General features: G+C 39.5%; 1 protein-coding gene across 2 annotated transcripts in view; it reads right to left on the bottom strand.

The window, feature by feature from the left end:
* The window catches only part of LOC145683690 (uncharacterized), a 220,078-nt gene extending 204,594 nt beyond the window's left edge, over positions 1 to 15,484 (bottom strand). For both annotated transcript variants that reach the window (XM_081755052.1, XM_081755053.1), the window contains exon 1: positions 15,248 to 15,484. In XM_081755052.1, coding sequence (XP_081611178.1) covers positions 15,248 to 15,326 — 79 coding nt within the window. In that variant the 5' untranslated portion in view covers positions 15,327 to 15,484. The remainder of the gene's footprint in view (positions 1 to 15,247) is intronic.
* Positions 15,485 to 18,988: the final 3,504 nt, after the last annotated feature.

Genomic DNA, 18,988 nt, shown 5'->3' with positions numbered 1-18,988 from the left:
CTTTATATATATTTCTTCTTCTAGATTTCCATAGAGAAAAGCTGTGGATACGTCAAATTGAAGTAGATGTAGTCCCTCATTCGCTGCTACACTCAACATGGCTCTTATTGTACCAAGTTTTGCCACTGGACTGAAAGTCTGCTTGTAATCGATGTCTTTCTTCTGACTAAAACCTTTCGCCACTAGTCTCGCTTTGTATTTCTCAATGCTACCATCTGGGTTATTCTTCACCTTGTAGACCCATTTACATGGAATTGCCTTTTTTCCTTGCGGTAAATCACATAGTTCCCATGTCTCATTCTCGCGCAACGACTCCATTTCCTTGTCCATTGCCTTCTTCCATTCAAAACTTTCTTTGCTTTGTATGGCTTCGTCATAGGAACTGGGACTGTCTAAGTCATTAACTAACTCTTCTACTGCCATCACATAATCGTCGTATTTTGCAGGTTTCTTCAGAGTAGCTCGGTCTCGCAACACTATGCCCTGACCATTAAGTTTCTCTTCCGTACTCGGCTTGGGAAACACTAGCGGTTTATCATCTTTCATTTTTGCCGATTCTTGCTTGACTATAGGTTTTGAGATCTCTTCCGGTTCTCTACTCTGAACGTCCCTTGTTCGTAGTTGCACTTCTTCTCGAGACGTTTCTTCAAGTGTACTCTCTTTGAAAATGACGTCTCTGGAGATAATAACTCTTCTTTCTTCTTTAATCCAGACTCGATATGCTTCATCTCCATTGTAACCAATGAGATATCCTTGCTTGGCTTTCCTGTCCATCTTTCTTCTTTTTTGTACTGGAATGTGCACGTAACACTTGCAACCGATCTGTCTCATATGCTTAATCCTTGGTCTCTTCTTCTTCCAAAGTTCATATGGACTGACACCTTTTTGTGAAGATTTTCCGGTCCTGTTAAGAATGTAGATCGCTGTTGAGGCCATTTCTGCCCACATCTCTTGCGGAAATTGCACTTCTTGGTTAGAGTAAAGGAATGTTCTTGCCATTTCCACAATGGTTCTATTCTCACGCTCACTACCCCCATTTTGTTCCGGTGTATAAGGCGCTGTGAACCGTTGATGGATGCCATACTCCTTGAGTATCTTCCGTACTTCGGCATTATCGAACTCTCCTCCGTTGTCGCTAAGAAACTCTCTAATGGTATGTCCTTCTGCCTTGGCACTGGCTAACACCTGTTTCAAGGCATCTTTCACTTCTGATTTTTGATGTAGAAAAACACCAAACCTGTACTTTGAATAATCGTCTCTGAATATAGCTAAGTACTTGTATTTCTGAAACGATTCACTAAAGGGACCACAGACATCTGCTGATAATAACTGTCCCACTGAAGATGAAGGTTTTCTACTACTAAACGGTAGTCTGTGCGCTTTTCCGTAAACACAAGAGTCACAGAGAACATTTTCATCTTTCACAGAAATATTCAGCTCTTTCTTCATTAAATCTTTGATATGTTGCTTGTCCTGATGTCCCCATCTGCTATGGTACAATTGTAAAAGAGCTTTATCAGACATCACAACATTCACTTCTTCACGATTACTTGAGGGTACTGTTTCAAACTGCGCTTTGAACAATGCCCCTTGTACTTTTCTTTTGCCTTGAACGATAGCAACTCCGTCCACTTCTAACAAACACTCTGTGGTAGAGGACGTAAATTTACTATTCCTATTCCTATCCTGTGCGGCCAAAACTGAGAACAGATTTTTCGTAATATTCGGAACGTACCACACATCCGTAAGGATTAAGTCAACTTTCTTACCTTTCACTTTTGAAAGCACTTTGACGTCACCTTTCCCTAATGCAAACAGCTTCTCTTTACCTGCTGCTGAAATACTACTCGGGTTCTCAAACTTCTGATAATTGAGGAAGAAATCGGGTGTGTGTGTTACATGCTTCGTTGCACCATTGTCAATCCACCAAACGAAAGGTCCATTTTCATCTGTAGAACATTCTTCGTTCGCAGAATAGACAATTGTCAACTTGGTTTCACTAGATTTCTGATTCTTCTTCTCATTCTTAGGCGGTTTCCCATCTGCAATCCACTTTTTGCACGTTCGAACCCAATGCCCTCTTCGTCTGCAGTAATTACAGATATCGTCCTTCTTCACCTTCTTCTGTAATTGCTTCGGTTGATTCACTACTAATGCTTCTTGCTCTGAAGACGCACCCTTGTACTTGCCTACTGGTGACCGCTGTACAAAGTTCCTTTCGAACATACACAATTGTGTAGTCAATTCGTCAAACGTACGTTGTACTTCTTTGGTCAGCAACATCCAACTTGATTTGAAAGTTTCAAAAGTACTGGGTAGGATATGTAACACTTTACAGATCAACAAAAGATCCGGTAATTCAGTATGTCCTTTGTCCTTCAATCCACTGTTAAGTTCCATCCACAAACTGTTCAATTTAGCTATGTGTGTGGAAACATCTTCACTTTCACTCCAAGAAAAGGCGAAAAAGTCCATACAAATCTTGAACAATTGATCTGTGGAACTTGCCTCAAATAGCTTCTTTAAAGCTAACCACATTTCTTCAGCCGTATCTTTCTCCATTATCTTCTGGTAGACTTCATCCGTTACTGCACTAGTTATCATCGACTTGGCATAACTATTAGCTTTCCGGTAAACGTCAGCCTCTGCTCTATATTTCTTCTTTTGAGCTTCTGAAGCGGAATCTTCTAACGGTTCCGGTTTTCGCAACTTGCCATCGATAACTTCTAGTGTCCCTTCATGGTATTCTAATAAGTCCCTAATTTTTCTTTTCCATATGGGCCACTCTTTCTCACACGATAACGGCTTTATATTCTTTAACAAATCCATCTTCGTGTTTAAAGAAAGAAAGAAAGAAAAAAAAAAAAACTGACACAGACCAACTAACCTACTAGGTGTATTTGAATACAAGCGTCTCGACTTTTACTACTAGGAAACATAAAATGCAATAAATCTATTTGCACTTCACACCACACTAGTTGCACTTCACTTAGAATATGCATATGTCACTAGCACGCCTAAAAAAAATAATGCGTAAGCCGTTCGTTGCACTATTCAAGCACTTAAAACCAGATACAGCAATTTCGGAAAAATTTCAGTAAGCACACTGGGCCTTATTAAGCACACTGGGCCCATAACCAGTATGTTGGAAATTTTACAAAAAGAAAAAAAAAAACTAAATAAAGTACGTGAGTATCTTACCTCAATTTCCGCAAACGTGGTTTCCGTTCGTCGTCGTGGATAAAAAGAAAAAACCTTCTCTTACAGGTAATGCTCCCCTTGATCTTCCTATCTTCTAGAAGATACGACGTGATTTTTACACTGACAGTCAGTCCTGTGCACAGGCTGGAGTCCAATATTATACACGTCCCAACTTCCTGCAGTATTAACTTCCAGTAGCTATAAAAATCACACCGGAGCACGTAATTATATTCACTTCACTTACTATTTAAACTCACGATCTGTGTTAGACAAGCACACGATCTGTGTTGACCGCACTTTACGATAGTTGCATACGACTGCTTCCTACAGAGCAGCAACTTCCAGCGCACAGCACTCATACATAACACGAACTGTAACTGTGTGTGTGTGCATCTCGCTACAACTGCCCTTACGTATTGTCACTAGAGGGCGTAAGGTAATACACGTCACTCACCCTGACGTCACTAAACGAAAACTTGATAAACAAAAGCACATAAAAAAAAGATCTGTATGTGCAACAAATTTCATAGGAAAATATTTATAAATACGAAAATTAGAATGAGTAAATCATAATGTTGCTAAATGTACACGAAAGTTTTATTTTCGTTTTATTGTTCTTATTTACTCCTCTTTTGACATGAAACTTGCATACATGTCTCTGCCGATTGTACACATACTAACATTATAAGAAATACCGGGTGAATTCGTTATCAAATTATATTCCTACAACAACATATTTATAGACATGCGACAATAATTTTGGGCATGAGTGTACCTTCCTGAAGAAGGTGACACATCTTTTAATTCTATTGTTAATGAAGTGGTCTATTTCCCCAAATAAAAACCAATACCAAGTAGAGCATATGCTCCCTCCTGTCCTTCTAAGCCGGTACCCAAGGCTAAATGTAACATTGCGTCCCTTTCCTGTTGTAATAGGAAAAATTCAGGATGGTCAGCTACTGGTATCGATCCCAGGACCATTCGAATGTGAAGGCGAGACAGAGGGTGAATCTGGTGATCATATTTTGAAAAGAAAATAAAGAAATGGATTCCACTAAAAAAAAGTCACGTTGCCAATACATTTCAAATCTTTGTCTGGGTTTTCTGCCTTTCAATTCCAAGTTTTTTTTTTTTTTTTTTAACCACGAAGGCCCAAAATAAATTAGAATATCGACTCTCCCGGTTTTTTTTTTAATATTTGCATGGTTCTTCATTTTATATCAGACTCTTCCTGCACTATTCCCGCGTTATTTACCATAGGTAGAATCCTTTGAGAAAGAGACAGGCGACAAGTGCTTTAGTTCTCTATGGTATGTTTGTGACCGTTGTAGATATTTGAGTGGCTGACGGCTGATATCATGTTGGTCCCTCTTACAATATCTCTGTATTTATTTTTTCTTCAGTTCTGTTTCTCTTTTAGCCAAAAGAAAGGAATTTCACTCCTCTGTCCCATTTACATCCGTAACCATCCCCCTCCTGCGCTGTCCAACTTTGACCACATGCAGGGGAAAACGAAAGAAAAGGAGGGGTGCCATTTGCCTTGACGGCATTTCAGCAACAACCCCATCTGTTGCCAAAATAAGGAAACACTTTGCACTGCGATATCTTCGATTTGTCAAGGTCACTTGACTCCTTCCACTCTTAAGATGAATCTCTCAGAAACAGGAATACAAAGTAGAAACTGGATCCAGTTGGCTAAAGACAAAAGTCAATGGAGAGCTTTGTTCAACACGTCATTGAACCGGCTGACTGACTCAGTTAGTGTGATATATTCTGAATCAATATTGAAACCGGAAGTTGTAGTGTATTCCTACCACTTCCGGTTTTGGTAGAGTTACGAATGAAGATGAAATGTGTTCTTGATCGATAGCATAAAACCTATTTCTCAGTATCCATTATCATTTTTGCTCTATAGTGATCAACGTTAAAATCGGAAATTGTTAATTTCTACTACTTCCGGTTTGAATATGATCTCCACTAACGAACTATACTCCTCACTTTTGACTCTCCACATCCCAGGGGCGGATCCAGGACTTACTTCTGGGAGGCGGGGTGGTGGGCTGTAATACTGCTACTTAGAGCTACTTTTAAGAGCTCCAAACTCTGAGATTGGTTTTATTTATATATATAAAATAAGATAGTTTCCCCTTCTGGGGGGGAAGCAATCGCTCCGACGACCTCCCTGGATCCGTTACTGCTACACCCTGGCCAAAATTAATAATGATCCATTAAATGGGCCTTAAAATTTGTGTCTCCCAAATGGACATACAGAAGTTACGGACAGAGGAACCTTATAAAGGAGTTTTGATAAACCAATCTTCTTGAAAGTGAAATATTTAATTTATTGTTAGACGAGTTGTTGAAAGAATTGGATGGTTAATGAAAGACAATCATTATGGAATGAAAATGTGGAAGGAAAAATGGGAGAGTCTGGAGAAAAGCCACAAATAGAATATTGTCCATCACAAATATACATGTGATTGAACAAGCGTCCCATCGTAACAGAGATGATCACGCTCTACTGCTTTCTTTTTATGTACAAAGCAACTGCCAAATTTCGGTTTCTTATACAGGGTGTTTCAAAACAACACCAACAACGTTTAGGAGGAGATTCCTGACACCAAGATAAGATAAAATGTATAAACCAACTTGAGTACACAATTGCTTCCTTTCGGAGTTAGACCTATAGGTTGCCGAAATCATGAAAAATTAAACTTTCAAGGTTCATAGCTCCAAAATTATGGGACCTACTGTAGTCGGGTCAAGACTTTACTTGGAAACTAGTATGTGCCCTATCCAAAAATCCATGTTTCAAAATCCTACAGTACTTCCGCAACAATTTTTATAGAGGGAGTTTGGCTACGGGCATATAATTTGAAGTATTCAACAATTACCTCTATAAAAATTGTTGTGGAAGTACCGCAGGATTCTGAAACATGGATATTTGGATAGGGCAAATAGTAGTTGCTAAATGAAGTCTTGACTCGACTACGGTAGGTCCCATAATTTTGGAGCTAAAGAATGAGTCAGAAAAAACTTGGCCGGTTTCCTCCCGCCATATTATCTAGTATATATGATGAACATTGGTAGCACTGTGCATAAGCAAGGATAGACTGCCGATCTTACTCACGAATAGATTGTCAGTTGTGAAGTGCGCGTGGTGTACTAAAGAACGATGAGTCAGTTAGAAAAACGAAAACTAATTATGAACAAATACCTCGAAAATCCAGGTATGCCCTTAAATGAATTAAACAAACTCGTAAAGTACCCTCGGTCTACTGTGCAAAATGTAATTAAAAAGTACACACAAAATTTAACTGTTAAAAGAAAACCTGGCTCAGGTAGAAAACCGGGGACTACCCAACAGAAGCTGGAGAAAAGGGTTACTGCATTGCTGCGTCAGAATCCGAATTTATCGGAAAGAGGAGTTGCTGGTGTGGTCAATCTACAGTGCATATTATTAAAGCAGGAAAAGGTTTACGATCTTTCAAATTGCAAAAGGTCCTAACCGAGACGAAAAGCAACAACTGACAGCAAAATCCAGAGCAAGAAAACTCTATGATCAGTACCTTACTCAATATGAATGTTGCATTATGGACGACGAAACCTATCGTGTCGCTGATTTCAGTCAAATTCTCGGAAGGGAGTACTACGTGGTACTGAAGAGGGGAGATGTGCAGGATAAATTTAAACAACGGAAGGCATCCAAATATCCCCCAAAAATATTTGATTTGGCAAGCTATTTGTTCATGCGGTGAAAAAAAGCAAGGCGTTCATCACAACAGAGACAATTAACGGCGAAATTTATACAAAGAAGTGTTTACAAAAACGCTTGTATCCATTTGTGATGTCACACAGTAACTCTGTTTTCTTTTGGCCAGATCTTGCTACCTCTCACTACTCTAAAGCATCCACTGATTGTTATAAAGAAAAGGGTATCGTCGCAGTTCGAAGAGAGGCAAATCCACCAAATTGCCCTGAACTCAGGCCAATTGAAAAATATTTGGACCACATTAAAAGAACATTGAAAACATCAAAAGGGAAGGCGGCTGACTTGAAAACTTTTCGTCGTAAGTGGACTGCAGCTGCTAATCAAATAACAGAAGAAGATGTGCGAACTCTTATGAAGCGGATTAAAAGTAATGTACGATCATTTTTCCATAATTAGTTCTTTATGATATATTTTGTGTGTTTAATTTTTTTACTTTATAGTCAACTAAAGTATTAAAACGACCTTTCTTCTTTTCATTTCTTTATCTCCTTTTTTTTTTTTTTTTTTTGTCAAAGTTACTGGCCAAGTTTTTTCTGACTCATTCTTTATGAACCTTTAGAGTTCAATTTTGCATGATTTCGGCAGCCTATGACTCCGAAAGGAAGCATTTGTGCACCCAAGTTGGCCTACACTTTTTGTCTTATCTTGGTGTCAAGAATCAACTTCCAAACGTTGTCGGTGTTGTTCTGAAACACTCTGTAGAACTTTTTCTTACAGTTGGAATTTCTACTACGTTCGACAGGGACACGAACACAGGAATATGGAGGATAGTTAAAAAATGATCATACCGGGACTCGAACTCATGATAATTCAAGCTCATCAGCCTTGAGGTACACCGTCGCACAAGAGACACGATCGCTCAGTGGCAAAAGGCACACTTTTCGTACTATCAGTAACTAGTTCGATTCCAAGTCATGTGAAATTATGACAGACGACTTTGTTTCTAGGGATGTGCACAAGACGGTATCAGATGATGCGAGTGTGTTTGTGAAGTGTCTTTCTTCCTCTTGGCTTGACTGTGTCGAACAAACTTAGCCTTATTTTTAAAATTATTTCTTAAAAAGTATTCACTCAGAAACAAATAACTATAAAGGAACTAACACCAACATCCCACTATTTTGTCTTCAAATAAATGCTTCAAAACGATAGAGTATTAAACTTAATAATTTAACCTTACGAAACAAAACTTTGTTAATTATTGTGTAAAAGGAGTGACGTGTGGATTCATTACACGGCGCGGAAGACCCGGGTTCGATTACCGGCGGGAGCTCCTATGGTTCAGATCCCACATTAAGCTGTAGAGCCTCGTCTCACGTAGCCTTGCTACACAACGAAGGAACTAAGTGAATTCATTATTAAAAATACCTACGCATATCAAAGCACGTTTGAGTGCTATTTCGTATTATTTAAAGTACTTTTGTTATAAACTTGGATGTTTGTACACAACCTTGATAAAACTGCGTATGGCACTGGTATACAATGAATGTATTGATTTGAAATGTTGTTTATTTGAGATATTCGAGTATCGAGGTCTATTGGTTGCTTTCAGAGATGACATGGGTCAATGAAAACTAAACTCATGACCCACTGACCCACCTCGACCCAACCTGAGCCACGACGCAGCATGGCCCACTCTGAGCCACGAGACAGGTCTTAACCGACATTTAGTGTATATATGACACGATATACAAAAAAGGTTGACATCAAACTCGGGCTGGCCAAAATAGGAGTCTTGTCAACTGCCCATTCACCGTCCTTGACCTCCCACATTGTCAGTTTTTTTTCCGTCATAGCTTGGAAGATTTTTTGTATGTTGATTAGAATGTTGCTAACTTCCTGCTCTTAATTTTTCTTCTATATATTCTAGATCGTATTATTTGTTTTCTCTCAACATTTGCAATGAGCCGAGACAGAACTGCTCAAGACGTGACAGACATAGCCTTATATATTTTTGAGACGAAATACTGTTTATTTGGCACGAGAATTAAGTCTTGTGTTATCTCTTGCGCATCCTTAATTGTATCCGTGGATTTCTTCGATGTTGTTATATTTCCTCCTGTATTCTCATTCCACCAATTGGTTCATAATCACCCATTCCCATTAATCATCAGTCTCCTTTAAATTAAGAGACCCTGGTTCAATTCTCGACGGGTGCTCATGTGTTTCGGATTCCACGTTAATCAGTAAGGTCCTGTCTTATATAGCCTCGCTGCTGAAAGGGACGTTAAACTCAAAATCAACTCAACGCCTTTAAATTGAAGAATTTGACCTTGGAACGTAGAGCTAAAAGATTATGTTTTTTTTTTTTTTTTTTTTTTTTTTTTGAGTTTACCACACAGGGAATTAAGCCAGATTGACCCCCGATTCTGCAAAGTGTATAAAATGAAAAGACTGAGTAGCAGACCCGTATCCAGGAGGGTCTAGGGGGCCGCCCCCCGAAATGTGGCTGTTCCCCCTAAAATGTTCACAGTAGACTGGCAAATGAACTATAATATGGTTGCATCGGGCCCCCCTAACTTCAGCCGCGCCCCCTTCCCTACATTTTTGGGCTGGCTACAGGCCTGCTGAGTAGCACATTGGATTTAAAATCCTTCTTAAAGACATCTGTCGAAAAATACCATGACTTGGGAAGGTTAATAAAAATAATAGACAAAGAAAAACTTTGTTCAAATTATATAATCATTTGTTATCTATTAAAAATCAGGAGTTACGTCATTTTTATTGTTAATATTTCCCATTACCGAGACGAGGAAAGAAATAATGTTTTATCGTTTTGTTTCTTCTCCAAAGCTTCCTCGTAGCTAAGCAGTTAGCGTATGCGCCTTTGGCATCGGAGACCCAGGTTCGATTCCCAACGGGAGCTCATGTGCTTTCGATCCCACATTAAGCTGTAGGTCCAAGTCTTATATAGACTCGCTGCTGAAAGGGACGCTAAACTCAAATCAATCACAAACCAAAATCATCTCGACTCCATTCTTAAAGAGGGGGCATGGCGGCCTAGTAGTAGGGTGCTTACCTTTGAGGCGTGAGGTTCCTAGTTCGATCCCCCGGCTAAGTAATCTTGTTGTAAACAACATTGTGTTCGAGGGTTTTCTCTAGACTCCCGTTTTCTCCCACTTTCTCATTCCACCAATTCTTCCATCACTCTTCCTTAGCCTAAAGGGAATAATTGTGGGACGTTATTATTAGGGATGGCCACAAAGTTCCGGTACAGGCGGAACCGGTTCCGCGAAGAACCGGTTCTCAGAGATCCGGTTTTCAGAACCGGTTCTGGAACGGGTTTCGGACCTGGATCCGAAAACCCTTCTCCAGAACCAGATCTTAGAAACCGGTTCCAGACCTGGATCCGAAAACCCGGTTCCAGAACCGGATCTTAAGAACCGGTTCCAGATCTGGATCTGAAAGCCCCAAGGACCCGTAAAGGAGGCACAAAGTTCACCTTTAAAAAATGCAAAGAGAACCATGCGCTTGTGCCTTCCCCGCCCAGACCCGCTTGTGCCCCAGAAAAAAAAATTGGTCCACCAGTGGGTGTTTAGCCAAATGAGTTTGCCAGTTACCCAGTTTATTTAGCCAAATGAGACAAGCTGCCGCTGCTTGGGCGCCTGCCTGCCGCTTTCACCATTTCATCTAGCATATTGTTCACAGCCTGCCAGCACCTCGGGTTTAGCGTAGGGATGGTCACAAAGTTTCGGTTCCAGCGGAACTGGTTCCACGAGGAACCGGTACTTGGAGATCCGGTTTTCAGAACCGGTTCCGGATCAGGTTCCAGACCTGGATCCGAAGAACCGGTTCTAGACCTGGATCCGAAGAACCGGTTCCAGACTTGGATCCGAAAAACCGGTTCCGGAACCGGATCCGTTCAGACCCGAAAACCGGTTCCACCAGGAACTGGTTCTGGCCATCCCTAGATACTCAAAGATTTCATTTCGTGTCTATTCTCAAAGCGTTATTTCTCGGCTCGATTCTGGAAAAACTTTTTTCTCGTCTTGCAAATTTACGTACAAAAATTATGAACATTTTGTTGTTAATTTCATCCAGAATTTATCATAATTCTTTCGCGTAACGCGAAAACCACGAAAGGTGTCATATAACAATATTTAAAACATGTGTATTATTATTGGTATTAAATTACATGCATATCTACACTATAAATGCTCTTTCATTTACTTACAATCACTATGTTAATTTATAGTTTTTAAAGTATGAATCATCTAACACACGGGCATCTCTGGCGGAGAGGACGAGGGGGACGCTTCCTCCAATAATTTGAACTACAAAATATTCAATATTTTATTCTAATTTAATTTATTTACTAACGGTAGAATAACATTATAAATAATAATAATTTATATTTATTTAAAATATAATATTCAGGCTGTGAAACGATTATGACAGTAAAGAATTCTCAGGGGGTCCGTGAAGGTAAGCCGAAAGCTATCAAATGGAATCGAAAATAATAAACTGGTTGGGTTAGGTAGTACCATTTAAATCACTTTCTTTGATGTCCCCTTCCCCCCAAATTTTACATACCAGAGACGCCAGTGATCTAACACTAAAAATACTATTTGAGAACTAAGACTTTCGTGAAATAACGTTGCTCTCCCCCTCCCCCAAAAAAAGCTGTATCTTCTGTATAAGGAAACTACAATATTTGATCATTTTTTGTATTATCTAGGAAATGTTGTAAAAGTAGTTATGTTTTTAGTATAATATGATCATCTATTTCTATAATCACATCATTTACATGTTCTATAGCATATGGCAATCAGGTCCTAATGGTCGTTGAACGCAATCAAATTCAATTCAATTCAATTATTGATCATTAAATCACAGTTAGATCTAAGTTCAGGCTCCCAATCGTTAAGTTACCATGTAAACGACTTCTGTATAAGCTACGATCTTGACATTCCTATTGCGCGAGTAAGAAACAACCTTCAATGTTAGGTGACAATGATTCCACTCAGCATATGCGTTATATGTTATTTGTTATGTGTGGGCGTGGCATCCACACCTTCGATTCAACGCAGAAAACAAGAAAGAGAGACTTCATTTATGAAAATGAACAAACGTTTAATTTTATACTATTTATAATTTTTGTATTGCCTTTACACTCTGGGAGCTGTTCATTAATGTGACGGTTCTGATATACAGGGTGTTTCAAAACAAGACCGACAACGTTTGGGACGTGATTCCTGACACCAAGAGAAGACGAAAAGCACCCCTGGGTAAACAAATGCCCCCTTTCGGAGTTATAGGCTGCCGAAAACATGAAATAATGAACTTGAAAGGTCTATAGCTCCGAGACTATGAAACCTACCGTAGTCGGGTCAAGACTTTACTTAGAAACGCATATGTGCGCTATCCGAAAATGCATGTTTCAGAATCCTAAGGTACTCACGCAACAATTTCTGTAGAGGCTGTTTTTCTACGGGCATATGTTTTGAAGTACTCAGAAACTACTTCTGTAAAAATTATTGCGGAAGTGCCGAAGGATTTTGAAACATGGATATTTGAATAGGGCGCATACTAATTCCTAAATAAAGTATTGACCCGACTACGGTAGGTCCCATAGTTCTGGAGCTATGAACCTTTAAATTTCATTTTTTCATGTTTTCGGGCAGCCTGTAACTCCGAAAGGAAGCATTTGTGCACGCAGGTTGGTCTATACTTTTCCGTCTTATTTTAATGTCAAGAATCACCTCCCAAGCGTTGTCGCTGTTGTTTTGAAACACACTGTAGAACACTATTTTAGTGTATAGTCGTGGGTGCGATTCCGGTTGTGGTCCATCTCCGTTCAGCGATACCTATAGCAAATTTTAAAGAAACAATGAAACGAACACGATTGAACCATATACATTTATTCGTCTGTTTGTTTCACAAGACGCATCACAATTATCATCGACTTCAGTGATAGAATTTCGTGACCGACTTGGAAGTCCGCAAGGGGCCGTGGACTCTTATGAATCAGTAATTTGAATCAAGTTTCTGAGCACGAGTTAACGTTTTCGAAACGTAGTCTTCCTATATTTACGTTTCCAACTTATGTTTAAAGATGTTTGTTAACAGGTTGTCAGTAAAATACAAATATTATTGTTTTCTTGACAAAAATTTTATCGTGAATACTGGGACGGTACTATACAAATATTCGGGTGGCGACTCCTTTGCACGTCCTTTTTTTTCTTTTCCCTAACCGGAACTGAGCTTTATGTGGTAAAAAGCGATACATATTTCTTTTAATAATAATAATAATAATAATAATAATAATAATAATAATAATAATAATAATAATAATAATAATAATAATAATAATAATAATAATGAATTCAAAGAAACGGGGATCAAGCAATGATTAATGCGCGGAAACCTGTTGTAAAGGCAATTTTTCAATAGTTGATTAGGCTCAAATAAATTCACTTTCGGTTTGACTCAAATATATAGGCCTACACCTGATAGGACTTTTGGTTTTCATTTTTTCGTGTTTTTTAGTCTTTATACAAACCGAGGTTATGAACTTTCTTCTGGCTATATGAATAGCGTACGCACGGCAGACCCGGGTTCAATTATCGGCGGAAGCTCATGTGGTTTGGATCCCAAGGTAAGCTGTAGATCCATATCTCATACAGTCTCGCTGCTGGACAGGACGCTAAACCCCAAATCCACAACAATAAGAAACCGAGGTTATGAAGGAATCTGATCTCTGAAGCGCGACAGTTGGCGGCTGCACAGATCACCATGTAAGATTAAACCTCACGTAAATGATTTTCTCGTTAATCTAGTGGTCGACCAGGAGTGTCTTTGTTGTATAGGCTTCCGGGTTCGACTCCCAGTGCGAGAGCCATGAATTTGAACGCATTAGTGATTCGGATGGGCTCCACCTTAAATTGTACATCTACGTTTCATATACTCTCGCTGGTAATAGGCAGAGTCGCATCTAGAGGGGATAAAGCTGTGCACGTAGTCCGGGCGCGTGCTTGACGGGACGCTTAAAAAGGGGATTATGTATACATAGAGGGCGCGTTGAATTTCGTGTTTGCCCCAGATGAGAAGAAAACGAGTTGCAGATCTGGTGATAAGGACGCTTATTGTCAATCGAACCAAAATTCACAGCACAGGCCATTCTCCACTATAGTATTCGCATCCAATGGAGCTTTCTGGTTGAAATTTAACTACTTTTAAGCACCAATGCTACATTATACAAATTCTTATAGTTTTAAAATGCGATCCGATTCGCTATTCGGATTTGTATTCATGGAAAGCTACTCCACCAGGAATTGAACCCCGGACCACGTGCACAGAAGCCACGGGTTCTTCTACTCGGCCATAAAAGGGTAAAATTCGTTTATAGATGTGCTCAAGACAAATACAGGCGCGTACTCAGAAAGTTTTGTCGGGAGAGGTCCAATACTTCAAGACACTACGTCAGGAGCGTCATTTCAGATTTTGCCTGGGGGGGGGGAGCAAAACCCCTTGATATAAGCAAAATTTTGCGTATTTCACTGATCTACTACTATTTTATTGATAAAATCTATAGAAATCTCCAACTCAGGGGAGGGCAACTGCCCCTTCCTGTCCTCCCTAAATGACGCCCCTCCACTACGTCTAGTAATATTGAACAGATAATATTATGCACACGGAAAAACAATAAACCTATGTTTTCAGAAAAAAAAGGATAGAACTAGATTGTTTTTATACGAGAAAGAGTACAGATGAAGAAATGAAATCTTTGAGTTTCGTCCCACGGTTATGCCGGTTAGGCTAAAGGAGACGGTGATAATGAGAGATGAGTGAAATGAAGAAAGTGGGAGGAAACGGGAGTACCCCGAGAAAACTCACGAGCACGGTGTTGGTCCACCACAAAATTCACTTGGCGGGGGCTGGGATCGAACCCGGAACCCCAAGCACCAGAGGTGAACGCTCTACCACTGAGCCACCGCGCCCCCCCCCCGTACAGATGAAGAGTAAGATCAAATGTTCGTGCTACATCAATCATTTATTTCTCTCTTAAAAACTATAAATTTATAGAAAAAGTGTGTAAATATATGTTGAGTTAGGAAGTTTTTTGTGGGGGGCATGCCTGGTGGACTTCCCGTGGATACGCCCCTGTAGCATTAGCTCGCATTTGCATTGTTATAAAACGCCCGGTATCCTCAGTGCTGAGAATATCGATGTCAAATAAACAATAGGCTGGAAGGAAAAGACGAACTTGACATATTAAAAAGATGACTACAATTAATAATAGCATGCGAAGAACAAAATGGTTTTGTTTATATTTACCTGCACTCGCCGTATTTGCCGATCGCGCATGGACTGCAGCAAAGCTCATAAATACCGCGGTCCAGAGTCCGCGAACCATCTTGTCGGAATAAACTTGCTCTTAAATCCCCGCTCGTTCAACCTGGTTTCTGTGAAATGTGTTCGCAGAAAAAACTTTGCAGAATAGTTTGTATAGCACTCAAGGTGACGTGTGTACGACTTCCCACCCACTGGAATGGAAATCAAATGAACATCTAACTTCTTCCTTGCCGCCATTTGCCGAGTACTCCCGATCACTTCCGAGCGTTTTCCATTGGACAAAAAGAAAGAAGAAAAAAAAGCTGGTGAAATATAAGTGCTATGAAAACAGTAAACATAAAAATAAATTCCTCGAACTGTGAATCAGTTTAACTTGATGAATGTGCGGAAATGTATTTCCGTGTTTCGATAAATATCATGCTAAGATGAAGTTCTAAACAGGTGTGGTTTGGCTGGTTACAACACAACTCATTGTGGGAAAACCAGAGCGGATGATCGCACCTGACAATAGTGTTCTCACTGGTAATTTGTATTGAATTTGGGAATTATATAGCAAGGCCGTACACCCAGGGGCGTCATTTAGGGGGGGGGCAGGAGAGGGCAATTGCCCCCTCCCAAGAGGTTGAGGAACACTTTGATTAATTGTATACTAATATACTAGTACAAAGCATGAAAGTCTTATGTCGGTGTTGCTCTTGCAACCCCCCCCCCCAAGCGAAGTCTGAAAGGACACCCCTGCGTACATCCACTGATGATTTCAGTTCATTTGCCTCTCAGAAGGGGGCAGGGTTTACTATCTACAGGGGCTTAAAGTAGTATTGCGAGAATATTGGTAACTTGTTCAGCATAATCAAAAATCTGCCCTGGGGAGGAATTTCGTAAGTCTGGGGCGAACAGATTTTCCCCTTGGGCTATTCAGTGGCACATCTAGAAAGTAAAAAAGTGAGAGGGAAACAGAACCCAGACTGTGATAGGTAAATCGTGAGTCTACTATAAATTTTCAAAAACACTTTATATAAATGATACCTTGTATTATTTTTGTCATCCAAAAACTGGGGGACCTAAGCCCCAAGCCCTGGGCTAGATCCGCCACTGGGGTAATTCCCTGAAATCACCACTTCATGCATCCCGGACCTTGCCTGAGGATAAGTGAATATGAACCACTATCAAGAAACTACATAATAATAATAATAATAATAATAATAATAATAATAATAATAATAATAATAATAATAATAATAATAATAATAATAATAATAATAATAATAATAATAATAATAATTCTACTTTACTTAGTGTAAACATATTAATTAGTGGTTGGTGTGGAGAATGTGACTAGCGTCGAGTCCAGGTTGCAGCGTCCGGTTGTAACCGAGTTTTACAACCCTCTGTGAGGGTTACATGAAATTTCCGTCCTAACTTCTACAAGTTTAATTTTTATTGTGCAATTATTTCACAGTCTGTAGACAGCCAATTTCTAGTTATAATAATTACATAATTTTCCATGGTATACCTTTTTTCTCAACGAATAAGGATAGTTCACCTAGTAGTAAATATATAATGACCATAAAAAAACGCGAATTTCTAGGAAACAACTTAATGATTTTGCTTTTTCTCCGCTTGTTTTTATTTTTTACGCCAATATGAGAAAACAAAATGTAGTAATTGTAAAAAAAAAAATAAAATAAAATAAAATAAAAATAATAAAAAAAATCTCGAATTTAAGATTTCAACAGATTTTGGCGTTTCATGACCTGTGTATATGGAAAATGTAATTTTCGTATGTTGCACTCGTTCATTCATTTGTGAGCCGTGATGGCTCAGTGATAGAGCGTTCACCTCTGATGCATGAGGTCCTTGGTTCCATCTCAGCTCGCGCCAAGTGAACTTTGTGGTGGACAAACACTATGTGCGTGGGTTTCCGCGAGGTTCCCCGTTTCCTCCGACTTTCTTCATTCCATCATTTTATTCATTTCTCATCATTACTGTGTCCTTTAACCTCGCCGGCTCAACCGTGGGACTTAAAAAATTTCAAGGCTCAGTTCATTTTTGTTCGTTCATTAGTAGAGATGTATTTACACTCGACTAGAGTCATGCCATTCAATGCATCTCGACCGAATTCTAAACATAAAGATTTTTTACAAAAATTCTCCAAAGAAAGATTTCAAAATTTCTTCCTACCCTCAGAAATAAGAGTAATAAGGGTAATCTACTGGAGGGTGAAAAATTTACGAAATGCGAATTCCTCGAAAACAATTTAACGGTTTTGTTTATATTTCATCAGGGGCGGATCAAGGGAGGCGATCGGGGCAATTGCCCCCACCCCAGAAGAGGAAAGTAGTATTGGCCTGACCTGAGGAAACTTTTGGCCCCTGGGTCCCTGCCTCAGGACCCATGGTCCCTGGCCGGGGTCAATGACCTAGGAGTACATAAAACCACCCCTCTAAATTTTGGCAGGGGTGCCTTGGCCCACCCCCTAAATTTTGGCAGGGGTACATAGGACCACCCCCTTAAATTTTGGAAATTGCCAAATCTAAAAATTGGGTGTGGTAGCCTAGGACCATAGTATGTACCTCTATTAGTATTCGATGTCTATGTCGTTCCCTTTTATGGGTAAAAAATTGCCAAAAAGTCAAATTTCGGGGATTTTTGACCTAATTTATCCCCTTTGATGAGGTGTTATTACCCTATATGGTTATATGGGCGTATACAGGGGTCCATTACCTTTCATAAGACATGGGTATATTAATGCACCCCTTGAAAAATTTGGGAGGGGTACCTTGGACCACCCCTTAAATTTTGGAAATTGCCCAATTTAAACATTTGGTATTATAGTATAGGACCCTAGTATGTATTATGATAAATTTGGATGGTCCACCTCGTTCCCTTTTAGGGGTATCAAATTGCCAAAATATAAACGTAAGCAATACGTAGTACCACGTGTTTGGTTTTGACCTAAGTTATCCCCTTGGATGAGGTCCTATTACCTTATATGTTTATATGAGCGTATACAGGAGTCTATTACCTTTCATAAGACATGGGTATATTGGTGCACCCCTTTAAAAATTTGGGAGGGGTACCTTGGCTCACCCTTCATTTTTAGAAATTGCCCAATTTAAACATTTGGTATAATAGTATAGAACCCTAGTATGTATCACTATAAATTTGGGTGGTCCACCTTGTTCCCATTCATGGGTACAAAATTATCAAATTTTAGTACAACCACGTGTTTGGTCTTTTCACCTAATTTATCGCGTTTGATGAGGTGTTATTATCCTATATGGTTATATGGGCGTATACAGGGGTTCATTACCTTTCATAAATCATGGGTACATTGGTGCACTCCTTGAAAAATTTGGGAGGGGTACCTTGGCCCACCCCTTCAATTTTAGAAATTGCCCAATTTAAACATTTGGTATAATAGTATAGGACCCTAATATATATTACTATAACCTCGTTCCCTTTTAAGGGTACAAAATTGCCAAATTTTAGTACAACCACGTGTTTGGTCTTTTGGACCAATTTATCCCCTTGGATGAGGTCCTATTACCTTAAATGGTTATATGGTTATGTATAGGGGTCCATTACCTATCATAAGACATAGGTACATTTGTGCACCCTTTAAAAATTTGGGAGGGGTACCTTGGCCCACCCCTTAAATTTTGGAAATTGCCCAATTTAAACATTCGGTATTATAGTACTGGATCCTAACATGTATTATGA

The sequence above is a fragment of the Thermobia domestica genome, chromosome 4, assembly GCF_964235325.1.
Source record: "Thermobia domestica chromosome 4, izTheDome1.hap1.1, whole genome shotgun sequence".
NCBI lineage: Eukaryota > Metazoa > Arthropoda > Insecta > Zygentoma > Lepismatidae > Thermobia > Thermobia domestica.
The sequence above is the reverse complement of the archived record's forward strand: the minus strand, read 5'-3'. Positions and strand labels throughout refer to the sequence as shown.